The 15391-nt window shown below is 46.4% G+C and overlaps 1 protein-coding gene across 1 annotated transcript in view; it reads right to left on the reverse strand.

Annotated features, from left to right (window-relative positions):
- The window catches only part of LOC144121362 (SEC14-like protein 2), a 71702-nt gene that overhangs the window by 11480 nt on the left and 44831 nt on the right, over window positions 1-15391 (reverse strand). The window contains exons 6-10 of the mRNA XM_077654552.1: window positions 13358-13452; window positions 10574-10652; window positions 9322-9402; window positions 1940-2026; window positions 1112-1224 (exon numbers count right to left, since the gene is read on the reverse strand). Of these exons, the coding sequence (XP_077510678.1) occupies window positions 1112-1224; window positions 1940-2026; window positions 9322-9402; window positions 10574-10652; window positions 13358-13452 (455 nt within the window). The remainder of the gene's footprint in view (window positions 1-1111; window positions 1225-1939; window positions 2027-9321; window positions 9403-10573; window positions 10653-13357; window positions 13453-15391) is intronic.

Below are 15391 nucleotides of genomic sequence, written 5' to 3' on the forward strand. Positions count from 1 at the left end.
ATATGCATTCCAGCTGTGCACCAGATGTCGCTGAACATCGGGTTACATTGCCGGAAACGCATTGTGAATTTTTTCCGTTGTCGTTTAACGCTTGTGACTGTCTTAGACTCTGCCATCTAATGATGGTTCATTTCCGCCTCAGCGCATCGCCTAGATGCTGTCAGACGCACCTGTGGTTCTCTGCACTCGTTGTACCATGACGTGATAAGGAACGCCATGACAATAGGCACAGCGTCCTATTTGAAGGGGACCGATAGACAACCTATGGCGATTGCTTTAAGTGCTGAGCCATGGAACGGAGACGCAAAGAGAGCAGAGACACTGACACTGTCTAGAAAGAAAAAAAAAGTGATGTGCGGGGGGTCAGTGAAGCAAAAGAGCCCTTAGGTGGCTTTTGCCACATACGTGGACTACCAGTGGCATCTACGTTGCGGAAAATCACACGTCGGGCGAACCCTGGGATTCAGCGGGGCGAGCGAAGAGAGCATAAAAACTACGAATGGAAATGAAGGATAGGTTTGTAGAAGCACAGCTTGTTGGGCCAGTTGGTGCATGGTACCAGGTAGAAAAACCAGCAGAAGAGGACGCGTACACAATAGAAGAAATTCACACGGAGTCCGTGTGAATTGCGTTTAAAACGAGCTATCCGTTTAACACGAGATAGATTTTATTAGAATGCACTCCAAAAGTAAACATCTATCAAGACATGTACAATTTGACAAGTTGCATGTTAAAGATTTTTTTTGTATTTTCTTGGTATATCGTTACCTTTTCCTTGCTTTTTGTTTTATAGAGAAATATTATACGGCTGTTGGCTGTCATGGTGAAGAAGGGACGCAGTTTTGTTTATGGAGATGAGGGGTGACTTATGCGGGCGTTTTTTTTAACCTAGAATTTGTTTTTTTCTGTTCGTTTGTTTTCTTCTTTCTTAAATCGGGCATAAAAGTGCACCCATGAACTGAAATCCTCGGCTACGAACGACAGCAGCGCTCTCTGTGTGTCAATTTCCATTAGCCCGCCTTTCTGCTGGTCAGTATTTCAACTGAAGTCGAGTCTGAATAAATTAAGAAAGAACAACGAGAGCAACAGAGAGGTCTCGTCGACGACTCACGCTCGTCGAGCAGTAGGGGTCGCCAGTCTTTTCGTCGACGCAGGTGCCTCCCCACGCTACGGGCAGCTGGTCGGCGTCCACGTACTTCAGGAGCTCGTCCTTCCAGTTGTCGCCTACACGCAGACCACACAGCAGGTTTGCCGGTTTTTAAAAAGCCGTAACTACATGTGTCTAGCAACGGACGATTTAATGCGGGACACACAGCATGCATCACACAAAGAAGAGAGAGAGAGAAACTAATAGCGACCAGAAATGACTACCGCGCACCAACTTTTCTTCCTTTGCAGTTTGCCGTTGTTCGCCTGCGTATTTTTGCTCTATAGTCCATTGGATCACTCATTTGCACCGCTTCGTCATAAAATGAATTATTTTACTGAGAACAGTTTGTGTTGTCGCCAAAAGTTACAGTTGTATTTATCGAATTTTATGTGTTAGGTCATGGCAAGAAGGAGTTTTGTCCCAGTCTGACACGACTGTGACAGCGCTCGCCGGAGTGTCACCAGCACCTTACGGTGGCTCGGTGCCAGATATAGGCGGAGTTCCACCTTAAGTCCATAATTTTTATCGTCATGGTACTGGTCGCGAAAACTCTGAGAGAAAGTGGACTTGACACATGTGTGTGGCAATCTTGAGCGATGGCTGCATGCCCATCACAATTCCTCCTTAGTAAGATTGCGACGAGAGTGTTAGGGGGGGGGGGGGGGGGGGGGGGTTCCGGAACATGGTTCGGCGAGAAATACGAAGTTACTATCGAGGAACAAGCTCAATGCTGTTCATTCTTAACGCCGTCCGCTAGCGCGTTGGACGTGGCACGCAAGCGCCACTTGCCTCTTCCCAGGACGTGAACCTTCTGGAGCGTGTTGCCGGTGAGCAGTGGTTTGATCAGGTTGAACAGGACCGAGAACAGAGATGGAACTGGGGAAGAACACGAGCAAGACATTCACTCAGTGAGGCTGTCACAATGCGTACACAACACAGTGCCTAATCTGCTTAAATTCTGCTGAAATGTGAACAAGGTTAGTGCAGGATACCAAAAACGTTATTTAACCCCCTCCCTCTTTCCAAACAAACAAAGAAGGAAACGAATAACTTGTTCCTCGGTCATCTAAACTATGATCTATTTCTTGCGTGCCACGAGCACGTGCTGCAGAAACCCAAGAAGCCAACAAAAAATAAAAAGGGCCTTACGGTTGCCAAGAGAATTGTTTGAATAACTGACTCCAATAGCCACAACTTCGTGGTACATACACAGTTTTATCCGTGATACACAGGAAATAACGTGTTACGTCCTTTTCCGTGTCATCACGAGAGACTTTTCCGTTCTTTGCACAAAACGACCGCACACAACTCAGAATGGAGTGTTTCTAATGAGTATGAGTTTCCGCACGAGTGGTGACACAGCCATCGCAGTTTTTTTACGAATAACTCAGGTTTTTTTTTCGGAATTAACAAGCAGGACATATTCAGACGAGCACAGTCACCGAGTGACTTTTACGAGGCGCATAACGTCACATACGGCGTGCGAAGGAAGTCATTTCTCGATTTCTACCGATTATCCTGCACGCTTGCGAAGTTGTGAATGCAATCTCTGACATGCAGTCTTGCGTATGTGTGAGTAGCTTAGTTCTGGCTCCGCTGCCATCTTCGTTGCTCTGTGCAAAGGTATACACTTGTCAAGAAGCCCATTCAACAGGTGAAGCTTCGGGCGTGAAGCGGGCATAAGCCCGATCTCCTAGCGATCACTAAAGGGGTGGGCACACTGAACATTTCCTACTGAGTTTTTGCATTCGAATAGTGCGCATAACATTATTAAACATGAATCACTGCGTGGAATTCGTTACCGCTCAATAAATAATTTGTCATATAACTTTTTAACTTTTTTTTAAAATTCTGTTTCGGATTTCTGGTTGTAAAACGATAGTTGCGACGTCACGAGTGAGTATGAGATCGCACGAGGCATGCAAAAGCTGCAATAAAATCGCTGCTTTGTCGTTTTAATGCACGCCTACTCTTACGCTAAACTGCTTCAGAAGCCGGAGTGACAGCGGCTGGACAAAGAGCGATTATATTGCCTGTTTTTGTGAGCATCATGCGGTCTCATACTTGTGACGCCGCAACCATTGTTCGGCAAACTGCAATCGAACCGAAACTGCACGGGAAAAGAAATTCAATTAAAATTTGTTTTCTTAGTGGTGACGACTTTCACGAGGTCATCCATGTTTACTATTTGTCTTACGCATAATCCCAACGCAGAAATACACTATGAAAAATTTGGTGTCTCTACCCCTTTAGGCACCTAATAAACAGCGCGCTGCATTCTTCGTGCTAACTCACGTACTTCTGAGAAGGCATCGCCAGCCCCATTTAATGCACGCCTACGTCAGCGTCCTCCTCGTTATCGTCTAGAAGCACATCCGTTCAGACGATCAGAATGCAAAAATACCTACACAGGACGTAGTTCGGATTGTAGCCGGCTTGGATATCTTCTGTGGGTAGGCGAGAATCGTTGGAACTGAATGAGAAGCTTGATTGCATTTTTCCGTTTTTATTTTTCCCGCCAGACACAAGTAGCCCTGTTGACTGACCTTGACCCCGCGTTTCGACGGCGAGGAGCGACGCGACCGGTAAAAACCTCGCGCGCCCCTGGCGGGTAACCCGCCCCACTCGATGAGTTTGTTTCCGAGTCGGTGGCGACGGCGCGGTATTCACTGCATGCATAAGCAGGGCCACGCTCGACGCAAACGCGCTTCATGGTCACCGACGACGTCTCACTGCGCGACATCCATGACGTGCGTGTCTTTTGAGGCAATTCCTGCACCCGCCTCGATTCGTGCGAGCGCGCGGATGGAAGGTGGAACATCGCCAAGACCGGGCGTGTCGCATTCACGAACCGTCGTCGATGGCGCCAGTAGATGAAGGCAATCGCGCCTTATTATCCTTTGCCGGACTGGTTCAAACTAATCGCGTAAAGTTAGAGGCAGTGGAGTTTTTATGTTGCCCTTTATCGCAGTGGCAAGCGGCTTTCTTTCCTCCCAGAGAGGTGTTTGGCAGCAGACGTCATGGAAGTGAACGCGACTTGGAGTGCTCCAAGGCGATTGTTGTGGTTTTTGATAAAATATCCTTGATGACGTCATGCAGTTTGGAAAAGACCCGTAGACTAGTGGCGTAGCAAGATTATTTTCGCTTGCTTTCCAAGGCGCGGGAATTTGACCTGTGTTTTGGCATATGCGAGCTGCGAAGCTATTCCGCAAAGGCCCATCCAAGGTCTGCATCTCTCAAGATCGACTTCGTGTTTTTACCGTTCTAAAAATAAAAGAGTATTTCAGAGGACGAATAGGATTGCTGTTCATGCATACACGCATAAAATAAGGTAAGCGAGGCCTTCTAAAAATAGCGCACACGAGCCATATGTGCGCGGTGTCTCTTGTGGCTGAGACCGGGCAGGGTAACGAGATGAGGATACTGCGCCGCTTGCGCGTAGTCGCTTAGTTTAAGGGGCGAAGGAGCTGAGATTTGTTTGCACACCCCTCGCTGTAGCACAGCCGAAGCCTAATGATTCGGAGAAAGAGCGTAAAATTACGATTTAATTTTTACTTTTGTTTTTGCGAGCGATTGGGAGGAGGGGTGTCCACGATTGTTGCGCCACCGTTAGGTCGACAAATGAGCTAGCTGGCTCTGAAGTTGGCTACTATCTAAACACGAATGAGCCTATATATAGGAGTATAAAAGGGGTTAGCTGTCCTGTAGCGCACTCTTTTTTATAAGAGGGAGTGCGCTAAAGGACAGTTTACTACGTTTTTACTCTTTTCTAGCGCTACGAATGGTCTACACCAAATACACGTTGTCGTTTTTAACGGCCGCGGTGGCTCAGTGGTTAGGGCGCTCGACTACTGATCCGGAGTTCCCGGGTTCGAACCCGACCGCGGCGGCTGCGTTTTTATGGAGGAAAAACGGTAAAGCACCCGTGTGCTGTGCGATGTCAGTGCACGTTAAAGATCCCCAGGTGGTCGAAATTATTCCGGAGCCCTCCACTACGGCACCTATTCCTTTCTTCTTTCACTCCCTCCTTTATCCCTTCCCGTACGGCGCGGTTCAGGTGTCCAACGATATATGAGACAGATACTGCGCCATTTCCTTTCCCCAAAAACCAATTAATAATTAATAATTAATAATAATTTTAACGGCTAAGTATTAATAAGATAATAATGGAAGGAAGAAATGTTTCTAGCCGCGGAATCTCCCATCGAAACCTGAAGCACCTGGGCTGCGGCTAGCGGGAATAAAAGGAGAGGGAAAGAAAGCGGGGAGAGATAATAACGAGGGATAGGGGTAGGGCGGCAATATACATATTTGTACAGATACAGAATATCGAAATATGTGCGCAGTATATGGGATAACTTTGCTGTGCGCATAGCGGGTGTGGACGCCCATTAAAAGGTCAAAGCTCGAATTAGGACATATATGGCTAAGGTTCGCCACTTGCACTGTTTAGAAACTCAACCCGGTTGCCCCCCGAGTTACAAGTTAAGCCTTCGGCCCAGCCTTATTTAGGAGTCACGAAAGTCAGCGTCGATCAAGAAAGTGTAGTTACCACGAGAGGCAGCGTGTATGGAAGTCAGGCTTTTCTTCCCGTATGGCTGTGTGCAAAGAGAAAACGGTCTCGCGGAGGTAGGACGACGTTTCAGGAATTTTCTAGCGTATTTATTTACGTTGCGCGGAGTGACGCAGCCAGAGTATGACCCGAGGAATCGGCTTCATGAATTTATAAGACCCCGGCTCAAACTGGCTATATACATTTCCAAAGCCAGGACGATATTATGTAGAACAAAAAAAAAAAGCGGCGATAATTCTGCTATGTAGTTCGCACTACAAAAAGGATATACATCTTGCTGGGCCAGTTGGTGTATAGCAGCTGATAGGTGAAATCAGCGTCAACGGTGAAATTATGCCACTTCACAAATTATATCAATTTTAATTATGTGAAAGAATAAAGTTAGGTGTAACTAAGTCCAGCGCCGTTCTCTCTTGGCGTTCTTTTGCGCTCGTGTCCTTTTGAGCTCCTTTCATTCATAAACTATACTTCACGTTGTACGAAACACTACGCAGACAGAAAACACGTATTTTGAGTGCAAGGAGGTACTGCTGACCAGCGATAACCTGCAGGACCAACGGGCCTCCATACAATAGATCCGCAGGGCAGCTCAAGCCCGTGGAGCCGTGGAATGAGGACCCCAACCATAAGCTCGCACAACTCCGCTTCTTTTTAATAAATTTTTCCTCCTCGATCCTCCTTTGCGTTGTGCGTTGTGCCCGTGCACCATCACCATTGTCGTCGTCAACCTCATCCATTTTACGTCTATTGCAGAACAAAGGCATCTCTCAATAATCTCCAATTAATCCCTTCCTGGGCCATCCCTGGCCACCCTTTCCCGGAAAATATTTTCACCTCGCATCTCTTCACCGCACTCTCTGCTGCCCCTGGCCATGTTTCACTTGCCTCAATGTCAGCACACCTACACAAACGGATCACTGGCACGACCGATGGATAAGCAACGCATCAAGCGGCCGTGCCACTGGTAATCTGTGTTTTCTTCATATTCATTAAGATGAGAGCTCGATCGATCATATATTTTAAATGACGGAGGCCAACAGCCACTGAAACCAAGGAGCATAGGGGATGTTTTTTTTTTTTCAATTTGTAGTTCAACTGAGCTACCAACTGAGCCCTCTCCCGCAGTGTCCTTAATCTTATCTCGAATAAACGTGCCGACCAACCGTCTCCAGCTTGTGGCTCCTTCCTTTTCTACGCTTATTTTATTATTACGAAGTCACAAGAGAAGACGTAATCATTCCGGATGGAATCGAATTTTAAGCCGTTTTATTGATCTTTAATTTTTGTCTCCACAGGGGAGGGGGGCTTTTGTACTGTACAAGGTGGCTATTTTTCAGGTAGCTCAAGCGAGCTATCCAAATATACATGATACAGGTAGATCTTTTTTTAATCACTCTTCAACAAGGATATTAACGTGAAGCAGAAAAATATGCAAAAAAAACACGGGTGGAGGAATAAGCAAAGCGTGATTAAAGGACCTGGTTCAGCGAATATATAATTGCTATTGGCACGCATCTGCACCCAGCCTAACAGTTGCCAAAGAAAACAGGATGCACGTGGCTTTAATTCATAGCTATCTTTAGGAAACTCTGTGGGCGAAAACAGCACGGCTTGCTGTCGTAGCCGCATCTCTGCGCTGAGGTGAATGTTAAATTACCCTTATGTTACACAGATTAAACCCGCGTAGGGGTTTCTCAGTAGAACACGCTCTTGGGCAAGTTGGTTCATAGCTTGAGTAGATGAAGCGCACAAAAACACAGCACACAGGAAAGGAAACGCCTGTATCGTGTCTTCCGTTCCTGTGTGCTGTGTTTTTGTGCGCTTAATCTACTCAAGATAGGGGATTTCCTTCGTGTTAATAGGACTAAAGCCTCTTCTTCGATCCTTGGTGTTACAGCATTTTCTTCGCGGGACCTGCTCCCATGAACACATTGTGAGCAACATCCTTGACAATGCGTCCACTGGCTTCACTTTCGCTAAGCCTGTGGACGGAAGAACGCGGAATGCTTTGGAAAATAACGCTTCCCGCATAATGCTCTTGATATGGATTGTGCCTGCTTCGTACGTTGAGGAGGGTACTCATTCTCACGCATGACTTTTTTGAGCTTGGGAAATGGCTATAATAATAAAGCGGAGCGTCAGAACAGACATTTACTAACAGAAACAAGCACAGAATGCTCAGTCTTAGTGTGTTCTCCCCTAACGACCCTGCATGTTTTGCCATGTTCCTTTCTCAGTTGAAATATCAGAACAATCAACGGAAACCTTTAAACGTTTTATGAACTGCATTCACTGCATAGCGAGTACACCAAGCTTCAACGGGTGTTGAGTAATTCGCGCGTTAGAATTCGCAACAGGCCAGAAGCGCGATGCTTCCAATAGACACTCATATATATGAATCTATACGTGTTGTATGTTCTCTAATTTCATGCTCAGAGATCGCAGTGAAAATGAGCCGAAATCTCGACGAATGCGTCCTCTGCTCACGGTTCGGGAGAACTGCAACTGCAGTTAATCCCAAACCACCATCGTCGTTGTCATCCTGACCATTGCAAGCCTAACTCGTCCACTGCAGGACCAAAGAACGATTCCTAATATTATTTAATTATCCTCGTCCTGTGCCATCTGCGGCCGCCCTGTCCCCCCCAAACAAACTGCCTAATTTTATCCCTACTCCCAGCTATCTACAGTCTCTTGGTCCGCTTGTACTCTCCCTGAATCCACCCCGTTACCCTTAAAATATCATCCTTATCTTTCAAACAGGAGCCTCGCAATTCTCTAACCAGTGCTACGACCTACACAGCCGTGTGCTGATCGCAGTGCTCAAGTTCCCCGGGTCGGAAGTACATATGCATATCGGGCGATGTAGAGGGCAGTGATTACAATGAAGTCGGCCACATTACTGGCCATGAACGCCGGAAGGATGGAGAGGGACATGTTTTCGGGTGAGCCTCTATATTAGCAGCCACTTTGAGCATTAAAACTACAGTTGGCGGCGACACGTATCAGTCACTTGTCGTTATTTTACGCATGAGGACTCCCCTCTCAAGCACGTATTCCAGGGGGGCTGGGGGGGGGGGAGTCAGGTGACCCCCCTTCTTCCAAGACATTACTTTGCACCCCCCCCCCCCCCCCCCCCACACACACACACGAATACACTCGCACGCCTTTAGACAGAAGCAAAATTCTGGCTGCATGCCTGACTCCCCTGCGGTGAACATCCTCCCGTCCACCATTGAGCACGCTGTGTGAGTCGCTCACCCGGGTCATCTCTGTGAGAGGAGGGGCAGTGGTTGGAACGACGGGCTCGGAACGTCGGCCTTTATATACACAATATCGTTGATGGAAACTCAAAGCGAAATATATATTATACGCATATATACACGGCGACCGCGCATATAACGAATTGTTTTTTTTTTCATCGACATCTTTTTGCATGCAGTGCCTCTCTTTCTCCTTTCCTACAGGTAGGCGCAAGGATGACGTCACACCGACGCCATATCGGCCCCGTACTACCCGCGTCCTTACAACTTCCTGCGACTGGGGATGGGTGCAATGTGGCGTAAAAAAAAAAAATCAGAGGAGGAGGCACGCTTACCGTTGATGACGAAGGCTTGATGTAACCGCTCAGGATAGTTGGCCTCGTACATTCGAATGAACGCAGACACCGCGCTCACAGCTGAAAGGGAAAGGAAAGACATTCAGGACTTGGGACAACATAAGTAGAGCCCATTTCCCGAAAACGCTGCTGCTGCGATCACAAGTCTGAGGCCATTAAAAATTCCGAAGAACTTGAGTGATTCTGTGGCATGCTTGTGTGTGCGCCTACAATGAACGTAGTTTCACTCAGATCAGGCTAAATTTAATCGTGCTTTCAAACTGTCGTTGTATAGCATGGTCCTCTTAGCAGTCTTACCTATATAGTGACGGCATTTAAAAGTATTTCGCTGAAGTATTTATGCACCGTGCGAAATACTAGAGGAGCCACGCCATTTGAAAAGACTGACACACACAAAAATGTTGATATTAAGGCAAAATTTAACTGCGGTTATCGGGCGAAGATTTTCGACTTGTTGGCTAGATTTCCTTGACTGAGAGCGATATGTTGCTTTCGTACGCTCTGAGAGACACGCGACTCAGCGGCGCCCCTACGCGCGGAACAGTTTGATACCGTTACGTCACGCGACCCTTTGTCCACGCAAGAACGGAGCAATTCGGTAAGCCGTTTAGGATTAACATGAATACGTCATCTTTCGCAAAATTTTGCGATAGGCTGCAGCCCTCGTGCTGAAACAAATTTTTCGTAGCCCAAAACGAATCCAGCCGAAGCTGAGCTAATTTACTACAGTCGGATACAACTCAGGAACGAAGAGGCTCTTCCTCGTCAAAGGACCCCTTTCCAGGCAATGGCGTCGGCCGATTCTGATGAGACTGCTAGCGTGACAATGCATGGAGTGGTCAATGAAAGGGGACTCCCCTCCTTCCATGGTCTGGGACAGTGCCCTCCCAGCATTGTCACGTAACTTCTTGCAAAATTAAGCTAGCAGCCATTGGCTGCAAGGAGGGTGCTTTGTCGGGGAAAGCCGCTTCGGTCCCGAGTTGTATCCGACCATTGCAAAATTTCTGGTTGGCCTGGGAGAAAAAGAGATGAGCGCAAAGTGAATTCAGCAAGGCAGTGATTGTGCCGTTACCTACGGGAATCAGATGCAATTGATTTGATTCGAAAGGTTCGAGGCATTTGCTATGTAGCTAATACCAATGAGACATGTTCTGTACTACAGATATCTAATTTGCCTAGCTGCTGAAGCAGAACTCTCGCTTTATTTTTGTTTTCCGAAGTCATTGCTTGCCTTCTGCGGTGAGGGCTTGCAGCATAGAGAAGTTGTCGAAGTCGAAGATCACCGTCTGCGTCTCAACCACTCTTCCAAGCTGCAAAGAGAAAAAAAAATCGTTAAAACTTTCGCGCCGTGCCGATTAGCGCACCAGCGAAGAACAAGACCACTGGCAGTGAACAGCGCCCGGGCACGCGCGCTCGGAGGTGCTCTGGACGCCATCTTTATATCTTTAGCTAGGGCGCACACATTGAAGTATCTTTTTTAATGCGAAACCATTTCTTGCCTCATGGACAGGATGTGTCACCACGGGCTGTGGACAGGGCGTGCCCTCATCAACTGTTGATCATCCAGTAAGAGTGCAATTATGATTAATAATGATTAAATGGGAAGTTTAAATTACCCAATTACTGGATAAAATAGTTAATTAATAACGAGGCAATTCACTTCACTAATTACCACGAGTAAGTCACGAAATAAGTAAATTGCTAGTAATTCCGCCAGAATTGAACGAACAATAAAATGACGAAATTAATTAATTAACCATCAACAAAGTTAATGATCTTTTACCAATAGCACTGATAATTAATGATTAATTTACCAACACCAAAATATTTATAAATATATGTATTTAATAATTTAAGTGAACAAGAATTCCCTGATTAAATAGTTTACATTAATGATTAATTACATTACTAAGTAACAGATTGGGTAACGGAACTCGAAACGCTTTCGCATTTCAGCACGTAAGGAGACGTAAATGCTCCTTTAATTTTTTCAAACCATCCTAGACCTCCGTCTTCGGGCGCCTACAACTTATAAAACCGCTACGCCACTACTCTTCAGATTTGCAATCGTTCCTTTCAACTTGGCAAGCTTTATAGAAAACACGGATTCACACACGCACTCTGATATCCCGCAGGTCTCTTCGCGGCGCGCGCGAAAGGCACGATGCGTGCAAAAGAAGCGCACGCGGTACGCGTGTTAGTATGCATGAATCGCGCGCCTGCTCGCGCGTGGCAGAGGACGGCAACGCACTTTCCAAGGAGGCACACGAACAGCGGAGAGAAGCTCGCACGAGGCTGGCTGATGCATCGCAAAAGACAGCGTCACGGCCGCACGTGGACTGAGGAAAGTAAATGAGAACTCTTCCGGGGAGTGCTTGGTCGAGGCGGCTTCCTTTATGGCCCGCCGTGACATTGAAGTAGGTAAGGTGATAATGGGCTGTCTAACATGCGGACGCGAGTTAAGTTTAAATGATTTATTAGGTTCCTTATTCATCTGTTAACAAGTTGACCGCTTGATTGATGCATCGGCTGATTAATTAGTTGATTCATTGATTGATTGACCGACTGAGGGATTGACTGATTGATTGATTGATTTATTGAAGAAAGGAAGGACTAATAGATATAGCCCTTTATCTGCAATGTTTATCCAAGGTTGGTTTATCGACGCCCATTGTTATCGACCATGTTCATCACTCTTATTCCGCTCATTTGACGGGCGTGCCACATGAGTTTTCGTACACTCAGTCAATGCCATCTGCATGCGTACCAAAGTGACGTCACACGGCACACGATGACGCACGAGCTGTTTAGCTGAAACAACGGGCTACACGTGCGTGACATCCTATTTGTAGCTTTCGGCCCTCCTTAATGTACAGATCAAGAATGATCGACGCTCTTTCCAACGGTGGCAAGGCCTTGTTGCTGCGCGCTTGACCGTGATGGCTACTATAGTGAAGCTGCGATAAGCTAATACATTGTTCTAGGCAGGAATAATTGCGCATTTGAATGTGAGCCAAAATTTCAGCCATTAATACACAAAGTTAGGCATTTTATCCCCTCCCTTCTCCTCCAATCCTCAAACGTACACGCCAGACCGCGTGCAGAACGCGGTTTGACACTAGGGTCTTGACCAGTGGTATAGGCTGTACCCAATAACACATGCCCTAGGCCGTGTGTGGTAGGTACCTCAACATACCCAGCAATTCTGGACAAAAGCATTTTTGAACGGGAAACGGTTCATGAACGCAATTTTTTCATATACTGTAAGATTTCACTATAGCAATCAATATATCCGCAGATCACAGTCTTGTCTTTTTTTTATTCACGTTTTTTGCTATCGTCAAAAGCGTTCCCTATGGATTTTCTATGCCAGTCTTAACTGCTCGATGCGATCGATGGAAACACTATAAAAGAGAGATTTTGCTACATATCAGAATAAAGGACCATTAACTTCAATATTTTGATAACAGTGTCCTAGAACTTTCTAATTCTAAAAAGTTTTGCCCGAGAAAGCTGGACTTGGTGATAATAATAATAATAATTGGTTTTTGGGGGGAAAGGAAATGGCGCAGTATCTGTCTCATATATCGTTGGACACCTGAACCGCGCCGTAAGGGAAGGTATAAAGGAGGGAGTGAAAGAAGAGAGGAACAAAAAGGTCCGTAGTGGAGGGCTCCGGAATAATTTCGACCACCTGGGGATCTTTAACGTGCACTGCCATCGCACAGCACACGGGCGCCTTAGCGTTTTTCCTCCATAAAAACGCAGCCGCCGCGGTCGGGTTCGAACCCGGGGGACTTGGTGTGCCTGTTTACCTTTTTTCCTGCCTTCATCGATGCCTTCCTACACGGTTAGCTGTGCACCACGAGTAACATAGAAGCCTTGCCCATCCTTTTATTATAACGTAACCTAACATCCCGCGCATATAAAGTAATTGTCTGCCACGAGCTCGAAAGACTCAAACGAACAAGAGAGGAGAGGCAAGAGAAGACAAGAGAGGTCGTTGTTCGCTCACCTTTTTGGACTGTTCCCGCATCTTCTTCATGCCCTGTTCGCAGCGCCATGCCATGAGCAGGAGGATCTCCTTGACTGTGCAACCCCGCAGGAAGGCTGCAGGGTGGGGAAAGAGAGCGGGGCTCGATTAGAGGAACGGAGAAGCAACGACGGGTTGCTTTACAGAGGCTGCACGGGGGAAAGTACACCCATCGCGTACACATCGCAGTGAGAATCAGGATCAGATTGCCTTCTTGTGAACAAAACACATGAAAAAAAGAAACGCAGTGCTATGTATACGCAAGGATGTCGCATACTCAGTGGCAGGAAAGACGAGGTCTCCTTCTACAGTCGAACCTTGTTATAATGAAACGGTTTATAACGATATAATGGATACAATGAATGAATGACGATTCCGCTTGGAACTCGGCCAACACGGGCTATAACGAAGTTACGGCTATAACGAGGTTACGGCTATAACGAAGTAATCACCGGGTCCCTTCAATTTCGTTACAACGAGGTTCAACTGTTGGTAAGAATGATGTATAGAGTGGTAAGGCTCAGAGGATTAGAGAAATAAAGTACGTGACAATCAGCCATCTGATGTGGCTATTGAGCGAAAGTATTTGGATTTACCCTCGATGAATGCTTTGCTACTTTTATGCTAATTAATGCTTTTAGTCAAAGGTGAGGCTTCATAAACTTGGCAAGGTTTTTCTAGAGGGTGACTGTTGGCTGAGGTGGGTCGAGGGAGGAGGTGGATGACTGAGTAGCCCACTAGCTAGGGAGATTGGTTTGGGAGATGGCAGGTCGGCAGTGCTTTTGAAGAATGGAGGCTCGTTGCTTGGGCTGCACGCTTCACTTCAGCAGGCATCACATTTCCAAAAAGGGGGGAACGGGGGCTCAGTAGCACTGCTTTCGCAGTAAAAAACTATAACACAGGGGCCATTTCAGAGTGGTGCAACGACGCTTGTCTCCTTGTCTCTGGCACAGAACGTCAGGGCTACTCTTTTCCGCTATTAATACTTCGTAGGTTAAATTATTGGTTACCACGTGCCTGTTTTTAAATTCTGAAGCTTCCAGGAACAGCGTCATTCGCTCGTGTGATTAGGGTTGGAGGGCTTTATGTTTTATTAGAACATAATGTATTATTTCACTGTCCTACACTGAAGCCTTCCGTCCTGGAACACAAAACGCGGACTTCTAGGAGCGAAGGGCTAATCTGCACAAAGGCGTGCGCTCCATGGCAGTTTTAAATTTTAAAGCTCAAGGAAACTTGTATCGCGTAGTTGCGGTGGGAGAGCCTTATATTTAAAAGGCACGGCTTCCTGAAGAATAGTGACTGCAAAGACAGCAGTACTACGTGGATATGTGCAAGAAGGTTTTCTTTCTCAAACTCAAGCGTGGGAACACACCTTGAGCATGAAAATAAGGTACTTCTTTGACTGTATTAGACGTCGTAATCATGGTCAGCCTAATTTCGTTCACTGCAGACAAATACTTCTCGCAAATCCTTCCAAATAACCCTCTCGTTAAGCTACCAATAAACCCTGGCTGTATAAGTGTGGCAGGAGTATTCTCAGCACATTTGATCATGGTCCTACTTTGAAAGTTCAGCTGATACCCTTGCTGTTAGAGTGGCTTTTGTTGTCGCATTTTAGGAATCTGCCGAGGGCAGGATCAGCTTTCTGCGTATCTCTGTGCGCATACATTTTATGTGCCTAGTGGCAATCGACTTGCAACGAAAATAAAGCAGCCTTCGGTCTTTCTACAGAAACGCCAGGAAGGCGGCCTTTCACTGCAAATGTTGGCGCTTAAAATTACGTGAACAGCAGAAGGACGCAGTAAAGTGTCAACAGTACAGCGTGCAATGAGTCATTTCTTCTGATAAACAACACACAACTTTTCAACAGGTCATACGGACAGCATACGAACAGCAGCAAAGACAAAATAGTTTCTTTTCGTAGAATTCGAATTTTAATCTTCCACCTTCAGCGCATCTTGCGCCCTCCTTAGCGTCTGCTTGTTTTTGCGCCTTGAGAGCAAGTATTTTTGA

This window comes from Amblyomma americanum, chromosome 2 (assembly GCF_052857255.1).
Source record: "Amblyomma americanum isolate KBUSLIRL-KWMA chromosome 2, ASM5285725v1, whole genome shotgun sequence".
NCBI classification, from domain to species: domain Eukaryota; kingdom Metazoa; phylum Arthropoda; class Arachnida; order Ixodida; family Ixodidae; genus Amblyomma; species Amblyomma americanum.